This window comes from Halichoeres trimaculatus, unplaced genomic scaffold, assembly GCF_033239565.1.
Source record: "Halichoeres trimaculatus isolate MK-OKI-2021-1 unplaced genomic scaffold, fHalTri1.1 fHalTri1_scaffold_22, whole genome shotgun sequence".
Classification (NCBI taxonomy): Eukaryota; Metazoa; Chordata; class Actinopteri; order Labriformes; family Labridae; genus Halichoeres; species Halichoeres trimaculatus.
In genome coordinates, this window is record NW_027437200.1 from 24,084,115 (window position 1) to 24,103,742 (window position 19,628).

General features: G+C 40.7%; 3 protein-coding genes across 5 annotated transcripts; 1 reads left to right on the forward strand and 2 right to left on the reverse strand.

The window, feature by feature from the left end:
* Positions 1 to 757: 757 nt before the first annotated feature.
* Positions 758 to 17,090, forward strand: LOC141784205 (butyrophilin subfamily 1 member A1-like). 3 transcript variants are annotated; one of them, XM_074661949.1, is made up of 6 exons: positions 758 to 1,365; positions 11,066 to 11,186; positions 11,875 to 12,216; positions 13,073 to 13,354; positions 13,436 to 13,507; positions 16,289 to 17,090. In XM_074661949.1, exons 2-6 carry the CDS (start codon positions 11,111 to 11,113, stop codon positions 16,426 to 16,428), a joined length of 912 nt encoding a protein of 303 aa, XP_074518050.1. In that variant the 5' UTR covers positions 758 to 1,365; positions 11,066 to 11,110; the 3' UTR covers positions 16,429 to 17,090. The 3 variants fall into 3 exon arrangements, with proteins under 3 accessions (XP_074518050.1, XP_074518051.1, XP_074518049.1); XM_074661950.1 differs by lacking the exon at positions 758 to 1,365 and adding an exon at positions 1,492 to 1,570; XM_074661948.1 differs by lacking the exon at positions 758 to 1,365 and adding an exon at positions 7,594 to 7,731.
* On the reverse strand, positions 868 to 5,508 carry LOC141811231 (butyrophilin subfamily 3 member A2-like). The gene is made up of 6 exons (XM_074699213.1): positions 5,460 to 5,508; positions 4,481 to 4,831; positions 2,892 to 3,105; positions 1,919 to 1,983; positions 1,661 to 1,777; positions 868 to 1,349 (listed from the first exon to the last, which is right to left on the reverse strand). The coding sequence occupies exons 1-6, from the start codon at positions 5,506 to 5,508 to the stop codon at positions 868 to 870; spliced, it is 1,278 nt and encodes a 425-aa protein (XP_074555314.1).
* Positions 17,091 to 17,538: 448 nt separating the features above from the next.
* Positions 17,539 to 19,427, reverse strand: LOC141784213 (type-2 ice-structuring protein-like). Its single transcript, XM_074661964.1, has 5 exons — positions 19,243 to 19,427; positions 19,051 to 19,163; positions 18,807 to 18,938; positions 17,922 to 18,030; positions 17,539 to 17,822 (listed from the first exon to the last, which is right to left on the reverse strand). Exons 1-5 carry the CDS (start codon positions 19,301 to 19,303, stop codon positions 17,755 to 17,757), a joined length of 483 nt encoding a protein of 160 aa, XP_074518065.1. The 5' UTR covers positions 19,304 to 19,427; the 3' UTR covers positions 17,539 to 17,754.
* Positions 19,428 to 19,628: the final 201 nt, after the last annotated feature.

A 19,628-nucleotide genomic window follows, 5' to 3' on the forward strand; every position in this document is an offset into this window, starting at 1 on the left:
TTTATCCCATTTTGAACATTTCCTGAACATTTCATCAAGATCCGTTCATTACTTTTTGAGATATGTTGTTCACAAAAAAACTCTCCTAAAAACACAACAACAAAACAAAACAAAACCTTTGGAGACAGTACGTCTTTGTGCAACATGAAATCTTCTTTCAACAAACCATAATGTGACAAAATATATGTAAAAAGATTTACTGCTTTAAGAAATACAGAGTGAGCTTCAGGTAGAAAAATAAACAGACTGTGGTTCAGGTTGCTGTTACGTTTCAACAAGTCTCGTGACGTGAAGGATCGGGGTCACGGACAGGGAACTAACAACAGAAAATCTGCACCTTAATACAAAACAAAAACAAGGCCTCAGGGGTCTAAAAGGTGGAGTGGAGGTTTCACTCTCCAAAGCCACCCACTGAAAGTAAAAGAGTAGACAAACTGTAAGTAAAAGGCCTTCAACAAAAGTGGAGTCACTTCAAGAAAAATCTTGGAGATCAACCCTGTCAAATCTCTTAAATAAACACTCTTTCCCTCGACACATATATGCCCACACACTCCCAAAACACTCATTCCAAGAGAAACCACCTGAAGGTGTTGGCTCTTTGGTGTCACACACCTGACTGAGGGAAAAAGCCTCCTTTAAAGACTCCCCAGGCTGATGAGCAGCAGCTGGTGCTCTGAGGACAGGTGAGCTGAGTGAGACCTCGTTAGGGAACTCCTCCACCTGTTAGAATACTCAAACGATGCTCAAGTTACCTCCGCTGCAGATTGAACACCCTGTGATATGTGTCCAAAGGCTTGTTGATGTCGTTTTTGGGACTCATTTCTGTCTCTTTTACATCTCAGAGCTCAGCTCGGTGCTCTCCTCTCATCAAAGAAACGTCAGAGTCTCTTCTAGCAGCTCTGGTGAGGGGTGGAAACGGTTACTGGTGGGATAAGGAAGCACCGAGGAATGTCTGCGCTTCAGATTGAGAGTGTTTGGACCGTGCTGAGTGACCGAAGAACTCGTAAACTGACTGTCGAAGCTGACCCTTTTCTTTGGCGAGGAACTGGACACCCCTGAAGGGTTCATAACTTCAGGGTCACTGTAGAGGCGGCTTCTGGGGACACGAGGACCAGGCTTTAGGGTAGACCTCCCGGTTGGTTTGCCAGGAAATGAGACCTGCTGGGTGTTTGGGTTGGTTTCTGGTTGCTGGAAGGTGTCCCGAGGCTTGGACTCGAGGTCGGCTTCCTCTCCTGGAGGCTTCTCCAAAGATCCGTTGGGATCCTCGTCGACACTGACACTGAGGAGCAACTGATTCTCATATGGACCTACATTTGACGACTTCCTGCTCACCGGCACTTTGTAGACATCTGTGAACATAAGAAGGTAAGAGGCGTAAATAATCACGTCATTCCTCAGACTTTAGGGTGCCAGCAATGAGACATGTGAGGTTTTATTTGATGAACAAGAAGTCAAAGAAAGAAAATGATGCCCAAACTGTTATGACTCTGAAAGAAGAGGAGTTTTTCATTGAATCAAGTCAAAGCTGAGCCACAGAGTGGGATGTTCTGCCATCTTGAGGCGATTACAGGTAACTACAACATGTTTAACTAGTTAACAGTTTTCTGTCAGACTGTTTTTCAAACACACTTTTAGAAACAGAAACGTCTTAGTCACTCACCAGACTTGCGAAACTTGTTCCATACTAGGACAGCTAATCCACACAGGTTCAACAGGACAGAGATGGTTCCTCCAACAGCCAAGCCCGTGGTCGGCAAACTGGAGCTAAAGCAGTCAGCTGAAATAACAAGACACAAACACAAGCAGTTTGTTTTGCTTAATGCTAAACTACTTTAATACTATGAAAAATTTCAGTTTTACGTTTGATACTCGAACACTTAACAGTGCAAGGTCGTGGGGTCTTAAAGCTTCGGCATACCTGGTATCAGAGTCTCTGTGGTTCTGGTTTGGTTGATCTCTGGCTGATGAACTCTGCAGGTGACCCTGTGATGAAACATATACTACCCATCATAGAAACTGCCATCTTTAATTCAGAGACATAGTTTTTGATAGTTTTTAGATACATAGACCAGGGGTGCACCAGGGATGTTGGGCCCCATCATACACTACAAATAACAACAACAATTCTCCAAATTTGGCTCTAAAATGTCACTTTTTCTGCAGATTCAGAGAAATATTTGTGAAATATATTTGTCAAATTGTTATATAAAAATGTTGAATGTTATTTATACATTTTATAAATAAATGTCCTGGTTCTAAATATTTAGCTACGTTTCTACACATTTAGTTTCATTCAAAATATTTAGCTAAGACTAAATATTTATCAAATGTTTTGAAATCTTCAGCAAAGATTTCTAAATATTTTGCTACTATGCAAATCCACATTCCTGCCCGCCGGGTAGTACAAAAATAAATGTTTGAGAAAGTCAAGCTCTACTTCTTCGATGTCGGCCACAGGATCTTCAACACCCCCATCTCAGTATTTGGTATGTTTGTTTTCTAATGACTGATTTAGCCGACTTTCTCAAAATCCGCTTGGCTGGATCGTTTCTTCAAAATTTCATTTTGGTATTTCTTGTGGGCAGGAGTGTGAATTTGCATGTTAGCTAAATATGTAGAAATCTTTGCAAAAGATTTCTACATATTTGATAAATATTGAGTCTAAGCTAAATATTTAGAATGAAAACTAAATGTTTAGAAATGTAGCTAAATATTCAGAATCAGGACATTCATTTATAACAATTATTAATAACATTCAACATTTATATATTATGTATGACAAATATATTTGACAAGTATTTCTCTAAATCTGCAGAAAAAGTGATGTTTTAGAGCTAAATGTGGACCATCAAGACCACGCTAGGCCCCAAAGACACTAAATGAACCTGAACCTTGTGGTAGCTTCCTGAAGTGTCAGTCTCCTTGACACGGTGAAGCATCCACTGTCTTCCTGAGCCCTCCTCGGCTCATCAGCGGGGAGATAATTGCCTTCATTATCCAGAAACGTGATCTCAGGTTCAGGCAGCCCGCAGGTTGCCTCACACTGAAGAGTCACGCCTCCACCGTCAGCTGACGTGAACGAGAGTTTAGGCTCTGAAACAGCTCCTGGTGGGAAGAGAACGGAACAAGGTGTGAGTTGTTACATCCAGTGTGACTGTAAAGACTGATAACAACCATTTCACTTTCTGTGCCAGCTAAAGTATCAGTATCACTGCTGTTTGGACTGACTCCTTTGTTTTTTGGATCCAGAGCAAAAATGCTGAAATGTAATTACGTAGCGCACGGGAAACGTTTGAACATGACAATAACAAATAACCCAAGGCCTTCTCCACATGTAGGCGAGTATTTCACAACACAAATAACAATTATCCCCCCTCATCCGTTTTTAAAAATACTTTTGTCCACGCGCACTGGGGGGATCTGCCGATAAGTGCGTCTTGAAGCGTACCAAACCCACAGGGGGCAGTGTTTTTTCACACATGAAACCTGTACCATCCAATCAGAATGAACCTCTTTCATTACGGAACCACAAACTCTGTTTCTCGTGAAACCAGAGTTTTCTAAATCTTCACTTTGTTTTTAGTTTTTGGTGATGAAAAGCTGTGGTTTGGTGTGGACAACAGGGCTTCAGGTATAGAAATATGAGTTTCCCAGATACCCGGTGACGTGTGGACATTACTCGAGACTCTGTGGATCTAACCAGATGCACCTGAGACCTTGATGAGCTGAACCGTACATGATTTGGTTCTGAGTAAAAGAGGCTGGACTAAATTTGAAAAAAAAAAAAAAACATGGCTCAGATGGCTTGGCTGAGCCGGACTCAATTAGACCCAAGCTTGAATGGTTTGGGTCTGTTCAGGCTCAAGCTTTAGGGACTAGATTAAGATTGGTAATAGAACTGGATTGATCCTCCCTGATTCAACTTGGTCTTGAATAAACTAGACCAGACTGGTTTTAGACTTGAGCCCCCTTTCTGTGGCGTTTCTTTTGACTAAAACCAGGACAGGTCCCCAAATAACCGCCCCGTACCGTCCCACTTTTTGGTCTCCTTCTGTTGGGGTGCCAGATGTACTCATTCAACCCCAGAAGGTGGAGCTAAACACAGCAGTCTGTTGATTGGTGGAACGGATCATCACTTCCTGATCAGGCTTTACTGATCCAACCTGTACGGATACAAACCAGACTGCTTTGGACTTTGGTTGAACTAGCTCTGACTGGGTTCAGTTCTCAATGAAGTCTTGAAAGAGTCCTAAATGGAATCAAACTCAGACTTGATTGAACAGGACTGGATTTGCTGAATTTGACGAAGGCCTGAATAAAGATCTGATCCGTCTCAGTGCTGGATCTATGCAGACAGAGAGGGTCTGTTATGATCAGGCTTGAAACAAGAACATCTTAGCGTAGCTTTTGCAGCACTGAGAGGGAACTCCAGGTCTGGGACAGAACAAGGCAAAAGGTTTTCTGATAGTGATAAACCTACCCACAGACAGCTCAACCTCCGTGTAGACCCATGGGTCTTTCCCAGACAGCATCAAGCATCTGTACGTCCCTGCATCCGACAGCCGCACGTTGGAGATCCTCAAAGAGAAGTTTCTGTTTTTCAGTTCTGTCGATATGAGGCTTGTCCTGAACTCAAAGTCAGGATTTTTCATCTCGTAAGTCTCGCAGCCGTGCCGGTAAAGAAAGACAACGTTTGGCTCCAGGCCCTCCTTGGACCACTCCACTGAGGGAAGATCATCGTGGGCGGGGACTCTGAAACTGCAGGGTAGGATGATATTCCCGCCAACGAAGGCCTGGACCGGTTCTGGTAGACCTTGCACCAAGGATGTACCTAAAATATATAATTAAAAAGACACGAGTCAGGGTTTAGAAGTCACTAGTGGACATTCTTTGATGCTTCTTGTGTCACACTGATAGATGTTAATATTCTCATTAACCTATCCTGACCCTGGTAATAACAAACAGCTGTCTCAGTTTAAACAATCATCCTCTTCCTCACTCTGACCTGCTCAGACATGACTGTGAAAGTGTGAAACTGATGTGAGTCACAGCGTGTCAGTAATGACTCAACTCTTCTTAGGTCAAAATACAACTCGTAAAATAAGGAAGTAAAGCACATGTACTATAAACCACTGACCTCTTACTCAACAACAAGAGGCGTACTTATGGTTTAAGTTGTGGTAAATGAATCTGGGCCAACTTGGACCTTGTCTGGCTTTGGTATACATAGAAAGATAAGTGTAAAAATGAGAGCTCAAACAACGTCTACATTCATCCAATCAAATCAAATCAGCCCACACACGATGAGATTAACTACCTGTACAGGTTAGCACATGTTTACCACAACATGGGAACATCTACTCCCCCACAGAGAGTAATTCACAGTGATTTCAGGAAAAACCTCATCCATTTCTCACAGAGCAGAGTAAAACATAAACAACAGGAACTCAAACACGTACCTGTCCAACAAGTCAGCAGAGCAGCTCCCAGGAAGACTCGCTCACACATCATTTAGTCCCTGTTCTTATAAAACAACATGAAAATGTCGTGTGTGTGTGCAGACACAGACTGAGCAGACTGCTGAGAGCTTCATTCATAAACTCTGGAGTTCCTGTACTGCTGCTCAGAGCGTCACTCAGTGAGGCGTTTAAGGACACTGGGAAAGTTCACTCAGTTTGGTGTTTTAACAACAGCTGGAGGAACAAACAGTGTCTGAACAGAGGATCTTTATAATATTGTAAGATTTAAAGGTTTGTAAATTGCTCAGTATTCTCACCTAGATTCTGTTATGGGCTTCTCTGCTTTTGTACCGGGTTGCAAAATCCCCCAACTCACAGCCCGGTGCTCTGAGACGTGTCTGTAACATGTAACGTTAGTGAATCCTGGTTCTGTCCTACCAGAGCTCATCTACCAACTCCAACCTCACCAAGCAGAGCTAACGTAACCTGGCTCTTCATTTTATTGATAGACTCTCAAGTTTGAACAGACCACTGCAGAATAACTGCTGACTGTGGGTTGGAGGCAACGTTAGCACAAACACATTAACCAGGGGTTTTAGTAATTAGCTGGTGCATTTAGCCTGTTGTTCAGCCTTTAGCTTGTGTTTTAGCCTATAACCCAAGTTTTAGCTTTTAGCACATATTTTAGCCTTGAAGTCATGTTTTCTCCTTTAAACCTGTGTTTTAACCTATAGCTTTTGTTTAAGAATTTAGCCTGTTTTTAGCCTGCACGTTCTAATTTTAGCATTTAGTTCATGTTTTTGTCTTTAGCCTGTGTTTAAGACTTGATCCTGTGTTCTAACCTCTAGCTTCCATTTAAGACTTAGCTCGTGTTTTAGCCTTTAGCTCCTGTGTTAGCCTTTAGCTCGTGCTCTATCTCTCTCCTGTTTCTCTTTCTTCTGCTCTTCTGCCCTTTTTCTGTCTGACAGTTAGGCTCCAGTGTCCACCATCACTACAAGATTAATCACAGAAATCATTTTCAGCAGAGAAAAACTTGGATCTTATTTCTCTCTGATAAACTTCATCAGCCGGCGTGGTGTTGTCATGGAGACTTAGACGTGCCGTAAATCAGTCTGGCCCTGCTCGACCCGATCAGGAAGCTAAGAAGTAGCATTTAGAAATATCCATATTGTTGTTGATAATCTAATTTAGATCAGGATCAGACAACTATCTAGAGGAGACTTCTTCAAGATCACTTTCAAACTCCTCACAGTACAGGGACTTTAAAATGGGACAACAGCCTAATTATGTGCACAACTTTAACCTTTTTCTGCGCTTGAAATGCTGGGATATTTTTTCCCCGTGTACGTGACATGTTCCACCTGCATAAGACCTTACTTCTAAAGTGAAAGAAACCCATTTTAAAATAATTTATCACATTTTTCCAACTGCAGCGTTTCTCAAAAAAAGGTTAATTTTGATGTGGACCCTTGTGTTTTTGCAGCCACTCTGAAAAGACCCTAGGTCATCTGTTTGTATCTTGTCTTGTGTCTTAAAGATTTTGGGCCAATATTAAAAGTTGGTTGCTGCTTAAAATGAATAATATTCCACCCTTTGATGCTTATAGTGTTCTCTTTTTACGGACAATCTTAACCCTGTGATCTCTGACATGGTGATGTAATTTTACTCTTGTGTAAATACCATGGTCATCGTTGAAAGTGGAAAAAAAGCAAACCCTCTTCTGACTGGTTCAGACATGCTGAACTCTAGCAGGATTGCGAGGAAGATTTATGCTGATTTGTCAAATTTCTGTTTGTTTTGATTTTTTGCCCTTGTTGAATGATTTTGTCCTTGCTCCAGATTGTGGTATGCATGAAATCTAATGATATTTATTTTTTTAAAATCTGTTTGTAATTTCACTTATTTATTTTGTTTACCACTCCACTTAGTGTGATTGGTTTGTTTTAACTTGTTGTGTAAATTGTAATAGTTGTTATCCTCTGGAAAGTTCTTCTACTTATATGTTCAAATTCGTCAATAAAATAAAATTATTAGTTTAAAAAAACTTCCCATTTTTGTTGGTTCATACATCAGGGATTTTTTTTAAACAAAGCGCACTTTATTTTGAAACACAGAAAGTGAAACTAACCGACTCCCGAGTGGGCGGAGCTAAACCGTCTGCACAGGAAGAGTTTTAAACAGAAGAGAGCAAGTCATGTACTTTCAGTGGACGACGGTTTTTTAACTTTTTATTTTGGCTTTTTAAAAAGGGGGTTCACGCTTCATAAAACAGGTGAGAGTAGACTTTTTAAGTAAAAACGTGACTGATTAATGTTGAGTAATCCAAGCGTATATTCACTTTGTTAACTTCAAACTTTTTTTTGTTTCCGTGTTCCAGCCGGTCATCTTAGTCATTAAATGCTTTGATAACGTTTGAATTTTCATCCTTTAAGCCTTCAAACCCCGGACAAAAGTCAGATTGTGGGCCGTTGGTTTATACAGAAGTGAAACTGAAAGGTTCGTTTTGTTATCAGACGGGAGGAGTTGGAAAAGCTTACTAACTTATCATGACTAAATGTCAAATATCGGTATTTTATGGGTTAGTATGTTTCACTTCTGCGTAAAGAAACAGCTGTTTTGATCGATACGCGTGTGTGTTCATTTTGAAGCGACGTCCCACCATGTGTCTCAGTCCCCCCTCCAAGAAAATACTCAGTCAATCAGTCAGTCAAGCTTGTTAGGCACAACCGATAAAAATAGGTTGAATAAGTATTTGCCACAGAATTCTTGTTGACGGAAATTTTTAGTTTAGATTTCAGGCAGAGTGTTTAAAACAAACATCGATTCTGCACATGAGGATGGAAACAGTTACGGTTTTATAAGTCTGTGGAGACGCAGTGTTTAGAGTAGTGCTGTCAGGCGATGAAAAAAATTAATCTAATTAATTACAGGATTTGTAATTAATTAATCTAATTAATCACATTTTAATCTCATATCTGCTTAAGGTCCCAAAATAAAGAATTTGGATTCCAGGGCATTAAAAGACATTAAAAGACATTAAAACAATTTAAAAATAAGGTGGGAATATATACGACACATGTTTAGGTACCCTGAGGCATAAGGAACACATGAAAAAAGTTTTATGGTTCTATCTTTACAAAATCTACACAGTCCTGCTCCTAAGATAAGCTGATTTGATTTTTAGGACGTTTTTTTGCTTCTGTCACATTTTTACTCGATGTGGACTCAATTTTCTCTGCAATATGAACTTCTATACTTCTATGAGGTCAGGAGAACCAGGGCTAAAGGCTAAAAACTGTGAGGAACTATGTACAAAACACTTTTTTCAAGTCTTGGATCAAAGAAAAGTGAAGTATTCTCAGTTTTACATGCTCTGAACACACAAACTGTTGCTGATTGGTGCAGAGCAGCCCCAAGCTGAAACATGACACCAGGAAGATGGAAGGAAATTTTCAAAGAATTCTTTAGATTTAAATACAGGACAAATATCGATCATTCAGGGCTTGTTTGATGCAGTAAAGAGTGTAGAATTATCTGTTTTTAACAGAATTGAGCAAACGGTTGATTTTCTGCAGATTTTCAAAAAGGACGTGTGAATAAACGCGATGTGGAAGGCAGTCACAATCACTCTCGCTTCCCTCCCTCCATTTTTTTTCACGTGTGATACATGTACATACATACACAGAATCACTCATTCCTCATGAAAATGTAGCAGAATAATCAAACTCTGAGGTCTTATTACAATAATGTGTCTCTTAAAATGTGCCTCCTTCATTTTATACCATTTTTTTTCTTTGGATGAACATGATTTTGGCATGCTAACTTCAGTGTGTATAATAAGTGGTTTAATGATACTAAATCTAACATTTTTTTTTTACATGGTTTTAATTTCACAAGAGGTTATTTTATAAAACAATTCATTTTGATCATGTACATTCTATTATTCATAAAAGTATTGAACATTTTGCATGTGTCCCTAAAATTGCTGTCCACCCGATCATTTTGGGGATAACGGCCTTTTTAAGAAACCGGCTGATGTTTTCATTGACATCAAAACCAGCATTTTGTCTTTCTTCAATGGAGGCTGAAACAGTAGCTAGTTGCAGAGTAACTATTTGCACTTATGTTTCATAATTTTTTATCATATTAAATGTGTAGTTAGAAGTTGACAAGCTTAGCATGTCCACTCTGTCACAGTGAAATATCACTTAATATAAAACCCTTTCACAAATTTCAAAAATATGTGTTAAACAGTACACAGTCCACTTGCTGACTGAATCGTGTTGGGAAGTGAAGGTCCACCATGTGCTCATTAAACGCTGAAATTAGCCAAAAATGTCAACCCTGTCATTGTTAGCAAACCTTCCATAACAGGAAGGACATTTGTATAGTTAAGACCACATCCTGATAACGTTACACATACTACGACAGCTATTACAACTCTCTAAACCACTTGTTCAGTCTTCACATCATTGTGTCACTTTTGCTCATCAAAAATGCAGTTTCCCTTTTTTAAACAAGTTTGCAGATGGTTTGTGACATCCATGAAAATGATTATATTCAATTCTCTGCTGTTTCCTACTTTTTCAGCTGCTTGTGTCGTGTTGATCAAAATGGATTCTCATGTATCTCTAATGAATAGTCCAACAACAACATTAGTAAAACACAGTTTTGTTGTGTGCAGGTAGAGTGGATCAAAACCAGTCTGTTTACCTGGTAATTTCCTCCTACATGCAAAATAGGACCTTTGACATTTTTTAAAATTCTTTCTAATTTATTGCGAAATGCCATTGCCATGCCAGTGACCTTTCACAATGTGTCAACCCTGTTTTTTTCCCATGTACTAAGAAAATGAACAATTTATTTTCAGAAGTTAGCAAACTCTTTATAAACATATGAGGGGCAAATAGTATTACTTAAAAGTTTGATCAGATATCTTTGTTATTAGATTTTATTTAGAAAAGAAAGTTTAATTCTCGCTGATTTTATAGAGAGACAAATAATTTGACCTAATTTCATCACTATCTAAATACTTTTCTCTCTAACCAAAATGTAGTGTTATGAAAGGGACTAAATGGCTTTCTGAAAATAAGTATTTCATGATCACTATGTAATTACAAATTATTTATTTTGCTTTGAATTGACATATTTTGCTGTTTGTGTGTACTTTGCCTGCTTGCAGTTAAGTCATAAAATCAATCAATCAATCTTCATTTGTATAGCGCCAAATCATAACAAATGTTATCTCAAGACACTTTACAAAAACATTTACAGGTCTAGACCCGTAAATGTTATGACAGAGAGAGAGGGATACACACACACATGCGCGCGCACACACACATGAAACATGTACCTACTACAATACACGTAAAGTTAAATGGAAAATCTCAGCTTTTCTTCGGGGGAAGTGGGAAGTCTCAAAGGCACCTTATAGTGAGCCTGTGACCTTTGTAAGTAGATAAACACACTGAAAACATTGTTGCTAGCTTAGCTCTCCCTAGTACAAGTGAGTTTACATGCCGCGATCACATGATCATGAGCTGTAACATTTGCTTGATGGCACTTCTCTACTTTTTTACAAGCCACCACTTTTATAATTTTTTCAGCTTGTTTCAGAAGTCAAGGATGCCCCTTCAAGTGACAGCCTCGGGATGAAGTGTTCCTCTGTAGCAGCTCTTCTCATCACTTCTCTCCCCTGGATATTTCTTCTTCTGCCATCTTTTGGAGGTAATTCCTCTTCAAATTTCCTCACATTTTTTTCTCTGAAACACATTTCCAAAAACCGTGGCTCAATTCCTTAAAAATTTAAACACAAACTGACAATCTCTTGCAGAAAGAAGAGAAACTCAGTCACTACAGTTGTTTTTATACACAACCATAAGCTTTATGATAAGCTGTTTTTATAGAGCACTGTGAAAAGACTCCTGTGGCACACCATATTTAATTTTTGAAAATGAAAAAGAATGATTGATCCCCACACACGAGCACTAATGTTAAAACTATACGGTGGATAGCTCCACCCAGTGGTCAAGTCTTCCTAACAGGACGTTAATCATCATGATCGATCTGCGGCTAACAAAAGATCATTGGTGACCTCGGGCAGGGCAGACAGGACTGGAACTTTCAAAGAGATTGTATTCATCAAGGCCTGCAAGAATTTGTTTACAATGGAGTGAGGGTATTGGAATATCAATAGAAGTTGCCGCAAGATAGTATGGACCATGTAGAATATCCTGATGAAGCTACTTTCCTGAAACCCACAACTTTCTTTATACCCCACGATCTGTCTGACTGTTGGCTCATACAGTTAGCTTGTCCATCTCATTTGAACCTAATTGTTGTAAGAATTTCACATTATGTGTATTTATTGTTTTATTAATTGTAAACACTATCTGTTGTTTTGTTTTCTTTGCAGCTCAGACAAAGCTGATTTGTCCAGAACAACCAATCAAGTCGCTGGCTGGAGATGATGTCATTCTAACGTGTCAGCTTCACCCTTCCATGAGTGCCAGCTCTGAGACAGTGGTTTGGACCAAACCTGGTTTGGACCCCAAGTATGTCTATTTCCATAAAAATGGAAAACTGAGGAAAGATAATCAGAATCCATCTTACAGTGGCCGCACACGACTTTCTGAAAAAGACCTGGTGGATGGGAAAGTCAGTCTTGAGATCAGGAGTGTGAAAATCTCTGATGAAGGAGAATACTGGTGCATCCTTGAATCAATGCAAACGGAAGCATCAGTCCAGCTCTCTGTTGGTAAGTCAGACTGATAGTCAACAAAGAAACTGAATAATTTTTTACTCCCGTATGGTCCATTATCAGCTAATCCAGAGACCCTAAAAGACTCTGAAGGCCAAATCACACTCTATCTGTCTCTGGTTTGCCTGTTTACGAAGCCTGATTTTCTCTTATCGAGGTAACTTTAGGGATAACCCTGGGTTTGCCGTCCTATGACGCAGGTTCATCTCTTTCCGGGGTATTCCTTCCCGGCTTTTGCTGATGTGTTTGACTTCAGTCTGCTCCTCCAGGGTAAAGTAGGGGCCATTAGAGGCCATCACCATTTAGGGGATGGTGGTGATCTCCCGTGTTGAGCTTGTTTTGCTCAATCTGCTGAATCTGTGACTGTCTTTAACAAAATGAGGATCTGTTGCTCCACTTCTGCTCTGAGCATTCACCAACACACCAGATGATCAACTCTGCTTCAGAGGAGATCTACCAAAAGATGCTTCTGGACAAGACAGTTATAGCACCACCTACAGGGCTCACTACAGCGCTTTCAGTCCCTCTGCGTTTCTGTGAAAACACAGATTTTTTTCACGTTGTCATGAAAATGGCCCTGTAGTCTCCTCTGCAGTGGAGAGAGATCTTGGATTGGTTAATCCTGCCTAGGAGTACAAGCCCCTAGTTTTTGAATTCACCACATGACAACAAAATAAAACCAATATAACCTGTCCACCATTGAAATTTCACGTTGAGGATTTTTTATTGTTGTCGTTCTCGATTGTCGAGTAATCGCTGTAGCCATAACCTGGGGAGTTTCTGGTGTCAGTGACCTGTTGTGATTTGTTTGATATAACCAACCTGTTTTTCTTCTGTCTTCTCTTCTCGTCAGGTGCTGTGTCTGAACCCTTCATTGGAATTTCTCAAAACAATTCAGGGGATGTGGCTCTGCAGTGCAGATGTGAAGGCTGGTATCCAGAGCCTGAGCTGATGTGGCTGGACGGTGAGGGAAATCCTCTCCCTGCTGAAAATAAAGACACATTCAGGCATCCTGATGGTCTCTTCAGTGTCAGCAGCAGACTGACTGTGACTCAAAGAAACAGCCACAGCTTCACCTGTAGAGTCTGTCAGGAGAAGATCAACAAGACCAGAGAGACTACATTCTACCTTCCAGGTTAGTAAAAGTGCTGCTTAATTTTCCTCTTTATTTAAAAACATAATTAAACACTTTTTCTGTTGTGTTGTGTCATTACAGCAAATTGCTCTTCTCAGAATTGTCACTACTGCATTTGGTGCCCTTTTGTCAGCTTCATCGTGGTAATCATCAGTGAGTAGTTTATTTTCCCTCCTATTTTAAAACAAGTCCCATTTGGAGCTTTTAGTGGAAGCAGTGATTTGTAGAAGTGATTCCTAAGAATAATACACTTCTGGTTTAAAAGCTTCAAAACACCTCAACTTTCACCTTTTTATTTTATTTTTGAATTTAAGTCCAATGAATAACTTGAAATGGTACAAAAGTAAGTGATGAACTTCCAGAGATGAAGAAAAAAGGTAAATTTATCCAAAACTGTAACGTAACGTGGAAGCAGACCTACATGGTGAGCATCGGTCTTTCTGCAGAAATTCGTGAAACGCTCTAAAAATGAGCAGGAGACGGTGATTCATGCAGGCAGAGACAGAGCATCAGGATGTTTCCAGAAAGAGGTCTGTGAAGGCCAGAGAAATGAGGTCAGAGAAAGTCAAGGTGAGCTCAGGAAGGAGAGTTTCCTCCAGCATCCAGAGACAGTAGCCACGGTTACAAGAGGAGTTTTTTGCCTTTATGAATGGAATCTTTCTAAATGACTTTTCTGAAAACAATAGTATGTATGGAAAGGAATATTCCAATCTCTGGTCTACATGCGCTGCTGTAATCAAACAGAATAGTCGATGGGGCATGCGCAGAAAAACGTAAACATCACAAGATTTATCAAAGCTGGAGGACGACAGTTTGTTTATCACGGTGTTGCAATAGAATAGAATAGAAAATACTTTATTTATCCCCGAGGGGAAATTCAGGAGTCACCGCAGCATTTAAGAAAACAAAAGTAAGAAAGTGTATAGAAAGTGCAAAAAGGTCCATAAGAAAATAGATGACGACATCTCGTCCACCACTCGTCCACCACTCTCCAGCCCAGCCAGTCTCCACCTCCACAGGGTCCAGGACTGAGCCTCCCCAGCAGTCTGTTCAGTCTCTGTCTCCTGGATCCTGTCTGCTCACAGCAGGTGAAGCTCCTCCGATGTGTCGCGGCGTCCGATGTCAGCTCCGTCAGCCACGTCCGTGAACAGCACGATGCCGCTGGATTAGCACAGCTAGCTCATCCATCCCCCTGGGCTAGATCCCACGTTCCCAACAACGATGGATGGAAGGACAGGTCCACGTCGTCACCTCCCAGCTCACATCCGAGAACCAGCACGTCGTCCTCACCTCCTCCTCCTCAGCTCGAGGGAAATCATCAAGCCCTACACTAGTTAGCATTGACATGCTACAGGCTGCTAACAGCTAATTTCACATGTAAACAATGCAGCCATGGTTACATGTAGGATCTCCAGACAAACACAGGAGAAAAGTAGTAAAAAATACCGCCGAAGCCACAAAAAGTTTGGTGTCCGTGACCGACAATGAACCATACAAAGTGATGATCCACTCCAAATACAAAGATGACGAAAAAGAGACAAAAAAATTACAAGAAACGGACAAAGACGAGAGAGCTGCTGCAACAGGCAGCTACTTGGGTAGCGCCTAGCAACGGAAAAAGTATACTCTAAAAAATATACAATACTCCATATTGCGAGTTTTTCATCCGTCCAGTCTTGAAATTATGTTCATTTCTTTCAAAGTTTGGATCAAAAACAAACTTTCCTCCAGTGCTGACTGCTCGCCGCCATTTTTAAAGTTGAGGAACGTCTCTAGTTGCGTCTTACGTCACATCTGAGCATGCTCTGAGAGAATGTCCCCTGACAACTTTCCGTCTGAGTGGATACATGATACCTCAATCGGTTTGGGGAAAGGAATATTCCCCCCCCGTGAAACCGATTAAATGTCCATTCAGATTGGCGCTTTTCTTTCTGAATGAGGTGTTTACTAAGGTGAAATTCTTTCTGTTTGAGCAAATAAACTGAATGCAAGCAGAATATTTCGGTCCATGTAAACGTGGCTACTCACACACTGGGACTGGAGACTCTGACAGGAAGAGATCTGACAGAGCCAAACCAGAACCAGAAGACCAGTTTCTGAGAGGTGATAGAGTCCCAGTCTCAGTTTCAGTTACTGTGAAGAGGAGACTCTGAGCTGCAGCTCTGACAGGTCAGACTGCAGAAAGAAAGAAAGACCTCCATCACTGAGACAGAGGCAGAAGAAGAACCAGAGGCTGGACCATCAGAAACCACAGATGGACCACTAAAGACAGGATCATGGAGCTATGGAATAATGAATCAAAGTTTCTCAGGAGAACCACGTGTTCCTGCAGGAATCCCACCCATGACAACGTACTTTCATGGTGATTAATTAGCATGTCAACTCTCCTGGCCCTCCTCAAACTTCAGCAGCTTTAGTTCATGCCTTCTCCTTTCTGTTGGTGTCCTTATAGAAAGAATGTGTTGTGTCGTAGAGATTTATGAAGTTTTCACCTTCATCCCAACTTAGGATTTCTTTTGGATCTGACCTGCTGATGACTTCTGACCCTGTGCCAGTGACATAGTTTTAATAAATAATGGAGGGATTGCTGTGTGAATGCAATGATTGACTAGAGTGGTTTCTAAGTACGGTGAAGTGCACTACATTCGCGCTTTATGTGTGGATTAGGGGTAAGCTCACAATGCAGTACCAGCACGCCATCCTCACCCCCTCAGCCCACAGGGAAACATCAGGCCTGGCACTGGTTAGCATCGACATGCTACATGCTGCTAACAGCTGATCTAATATGTAAGCAATGCAACCATGGATACATAAAGGATCTCCGGACAAACACAGGAACAAAACAGAGTTAGCAAGTTGACAAACCTCTGTACTGTTTCCCCTTCACTGTTATGTTTTATACTAATTTCTTCTTCTTCTTCTGTTTGCACACAGGTATCATTGTCACCTACAAGCTGACAAAGAATGTGAAGGGAAGCAGCTTTAAGGTAGACAGTAAAGATTTCAACCACCCCAAATCTTTTATAGAGTTACCCAAATCAGAATCAGAGTCATTTATGCCAGGGGTTGTGTAAAACACTGAGCCTCCCTTCAGAGAACACGAAGTCAGCGGGGCCTCCCCTGTTTTAATAAAAGGAACGATAATAAAAGAATCCTTCTCTCTGGGTTTTAACCACAGAACATTTGAGTATTCTTTTTGAACATTCAGAGAAAGATCCCCCACATTTTAGTAAAAATGGATAAGAGTCACATGAATTCAGTGACAACATTAACTCCAGACATGACAGTAAAAAAGTGCTTACTGCTGAATTCAGACTTTTTTTTTTTGGCTGGGGTTGACATGTGGGAAGGAGGCCACAGGCTGGATCCAAACCCGGGCCACTCGCACAAGGATGAACCTCATGGACCTAAACCACTGGGCCATTGACGCTCCTTTTTAATGCTTGAGCCTCCCCCGTACCTCTTTGGCACCCCCCAAGAGAGCGTGTTTCACACCCTGAAACCATGGTTGACTTTATTGACCTGTTAGGGGAAATTGCTTTTTTTGTTACATCTACTACCATTCAAGTAAGTGCACTGCATTGATGAACACAGGTGTCTACATAGAGGGGGGTGCCATAGCCTTCAAAGTAAAATGAACAAAGTTTAAAAATGCTGCAAGAAAGAGAGAGAAGAAACCTGGTGTACATATGTTTTTTTGTTTTGTTTTTTTGTTTTGTCTTTTATGAACTATTGTGGGAACCTTGTGTAAATTTGCAAATTTGTATTTCAATAAATCTTTATCTGATACGTTTCATGGATTTCTGTGTTTTGTAGCTTTTCAAAAATTAAAGCTTTATTTCTTCTGGTTGCTACACTGACACAACCAGCCTCAGAAAAGGCTTCATTCAACAGAAAAATAAATGTCTTACCAACTTGTAATACAAACATTTCTCCACATGGTGGGGCTAACAGTCCTTTTAAAGAGATGGTAGGGTGCCTCTAGCTTCCCTTACAACATGATTGGCCTCCCCAGACTGTTAGAACATAAATGCAACTGAAGGTAAATTGATAAAATATCAGAAACTCTGGGAGGTTTAAGTTTATCACTACACGAGATCTGATATCTGTCTGATTTGTAGACATCAAAGAAAATCTCAGGATGTTTTAATAAACACATGACGTCACAGATGTTTTCAATGTGTTTAATTTTGCAGAAGATTAAAAAGAGCAGTAAAACAATAAAGTTTGAACATGTTACTTCCATTCGACATCCAGTCAGATTTCATCATGGACTCCAGACCTCAGAGACAGACCAGCGTCTGTTTTTTACACGTTTATCTTTATAAAGCGACAGGACAGAGAAGACAGAGATCCAGCGCAGCCTCTTCATGCCCCAGGGTCTGGGTTTGGAGCAGGATTTAACTTGCCTTGATGCAGTAAGAGGTCAGACGGTGTCCACAGCCCTTATCATTCCAGCACTTACAATCTGAAAATATCAGGAACACAAGGGAGAAGGATATTCAGCTCAAAACCTCCTTTTCATGGTTCATACAGCTTTAAGAAAAGAAAGTGGTGTCTCACTTACTGCCAAAGTTCATTTGCAGACAGTCCTCGTTCCTCTTGTTGTTTGGCTCCGCTGGGCACCAGTAGGTGAAATTGAAAGGGGATCCATCGATCCATTCCCACTCTCCTTCCTGGGAAACAGTAGATTACTTAAAAGACTGCTGGATTAATCTCAACCCTTTAAATAAAAGCTAGAAAATTAAAAATGTGTGGTCCAAAACTGACTGAACCAAGGAGTAATTTCAACTAGATACCCCTAAACTAAACGTAACCTTACCTATATATATATACTTATACATTTCTATGCCTAAATTAAACCAGTATTATTTTATGCCTGAACATAGCCAAGTCTTTTTTTTTTTTTTTTTTTTTACTGAAAAACCTTATCCAGTCTTTTTTTAAAGATTAAAACAAGCCAAGAATTGTTTTGCTTGTTTACGCTAACCAAGACTTTTTTGAGCCTAAAGCTAACCAGGCCTATTTTAGTCATAAATTAAACTGAGCCTTTTTTTTATACATAAACAAAACTGAGTCTTTTTCTTGCACCTAACCCTGTTAAGTTTTTTATTCCTAAACCTAACCAGCCTTTTTTAAACGTCTTATGGCGCAATCAGCACGGTACGGTTTGTCAGTGCAACCGCGTCCTAAAACTAATCAAGTCTTTTCCTAACCCAGACTTTTTTTTTGACCAAGTCTGTTTTTTTTTACCCCAAAAAACCTGACCACACGTTCTCTAATTCCTAGACCTAACCGAATCATTTTTTAACACCTTAGCGTTAACAAGTCTTATATCAAGCCTGAACCTAACCACCTTTCTCTAATGCCCTAAACCTAACCGAGTCTCTTTTATGCCATAACCTAACCAAGCCCGGTCAGAACCATTTTTCCGTGGTTATCACACACATACCTTGAATCTATCACAGCCTCCCAGCCATACGAGTGGATCCGATTTGGAGCCTCGTATCAGACTTCTCATTAAATCGTACTCTTCAAGTGATTCCACCGACGCCAGGTGTCCACCCAGAGACCTGCAGTTGCTCTGGCGTGAAAATGGACAGAAGAAAAAAATCACAAAGGTGGAACATGAAGACTTGTTTCTCCCCACAAACAGATGTAACCCAACCCTGGAGCATTCACAGATCATCTGGTACCTCAGCTTCAGGCCACGTCAGAGGTCGAGTTACGTAGTAAAAATAGCGGCGACCGATCGGAACCCAAGGGAACTCAAAGGAGTCCAGTATGTCGTCATCAGCAACAGGTTGCACTGAAGATCAAATCGAGGGGTTACTCTTATTGCACCAAACTGATACGAGTTAAACACTTTCTGTATGTGAGATACTGACTAGAAGATGTGGTCAGAGCCATCAGGGCGCAGAGGAGAGCAGACACGGCCAGGATCTTCATGGTGGAGCTGATGAGACGAGCATGAACTGCAGAGAGTGAAGATGAGGAAACAGCTGGACTCAGATTTTCTGCTGAATTACCTTCTTCTTCTTCTTCTTCCTCTCTGGTGCTTCGACCTTCCTCTTTCGGGTATTGATCAACAGCAGAGCAGCTTATACTCAGCTTTTTATCTCATCATCTCTCAGCAAAACACGGAACTGAGCACAGCTTTACCAAATACGGACACAGATCCAGCATCCAAAAAGAGTCTGCTCAACAAAGAGGAGATTAGTTTTTGATGTTTAAGGTATCAGAAACATCCACTGCACATTTAGACAGCTGCTGG

Bases quoted from the DNA above. Each gene is read 5' to 3' on its own strand.
- LOC141811231 (XM_074699213.1), bottom strand. From the start codon at position 5,508: ATGTGTGAGCGAGTCTTCCTGGGAGCTGCTCTGCTGACTTGTTGGACA. The intron at 3,106-4,480 runs GTAGGTTTATCA...TCTTCCCACCAG, and splicing joins GGAGGTTGAGCTGTCTGTGG to GAGCTGTTTCAGAGCCTAAA. The intron at 1,778-1,918 runs GTATGCCGAAGC...TTGTTATTTCAG, and splicing joins CACAGAGACTCTGATACCAG to CTGACTGCTTTAGCTCCAGT.
- LOC141784205 (XM_074661949.1), top strand. From the start codon at position 11,111: ATGAAGTGTTCCTCTGTAGCAGCTCTTCTCATCACTTCTCTCCCCTGG. The intron at 11,187-11,874 runs GTAATTCCTCTT...TTTTCTTTGCAG, and splicing joins TCTTCTGCCATCTTTTGGAG to CTCAGACAAAGCTGATTTGT. The intron at 12,217-13,072 runs GTAAGTCAGACT...TCTTCTCGTCAG, and splicing joins ATCAGTCCAGCTCTCTGTTG to GTGCTGTGTCTGAACCCTTC.
- LOC141784213 (XM_074661964.1), bottom strand. From the start codon at position 19,303: ATGAAGATCCTGGCCGTGTCTGCTCTCCTCTGCGCCCTGATGGCTCTG. The intron at 18,031-18,806 runs GTATGTGTGTGA...ACTGTTTCCCAG, and splicing joins GAGGCTGTGATAGATTCAAG to GAAGGAGAGTGGGAATGGAT. The intron at 17,823-17,921 runs GTAAGTGAGACA...TGATATTTTCAG, and splicing joins TCTGCAAATGAACTTTGGCA to ATTGTAAGTGCTGGAATGAT.